Source organism: Eimeria mitis, genomic scaffold, assembly GCF_000499745.2.
Source record: "Eimeria mitis Houghton genomic scaffold, Emh_scaff1185, whole genome shotgun sequence".
Taxonomy (NCBI): domain Eukaryota; phylum Apicomplexa; class Conoidasida; order Eucoccidiorida; family Eimeriidae; genus Eimeria; species Eimeria mitis.
The window spans coordinates 9,350-9,662 of record NW_013568078.1 but is presented as its reverse complement, the minus strand read 5'-3'; the positions used below and the strand labels follow the sequence as shown (position 1 = coordinate 9,662).

The following is a 313-nucleotide window of genomic DNA, read 5'->3' as shown; positions in this document are numbered from 1 at the left end:
TGCTGCTGCTGCTGCTGCTGCTGCTGCTGCTGCTGCTGCTGCTGCTGCTGCTGCTGCTGTTGTTGCTGTTGTTGCTGCTGCTGTTGTTTTTGCTGCTGCTGCTGCTGCTGCCGTTGTTGCTGCTGTTGTTGCCACTCCTACTGCTAATGCTGCTACTGCTTCTGCTGCTTCTGCTGCTGCTGCTTCTGCTGCTGCTGCTGCTGCTGCTGCTGCTGCTGCTGCTGCTGCTGCTGCAGTGTGACATGGGTAACCTGATGGCTCTGCGCAACGAACTGAACGAACCCTTCCAAGAAAAATACGGAGTCAAAATGGG

General features: G+C 56.2%; 1 protein-coding gene across 1 annotated transcript in view; it reads right to left on the bottom strand.

Moving 5' to 3' along the window:
- Positions 1-244, bottom strand: part of EMH_0031400 (uncharacterized protein) — a gene marked incomplete at both ends in the record, with an annotated part of 2,008 nt that extends 1,764 nt beyond the window's left edge. Inside the window, one exon of the mRNA XM_013494515.1 lies at positions 3-244. Within this exon, the coding sequence (XP_013349969.1) occupies positions 3-244 (242 nt within the window). The remainder of the gene's footprint in view (positions 1-2) is intronic.
- Between the last annotated feature and the right edge of the window lie 69 nt (positions 245-313).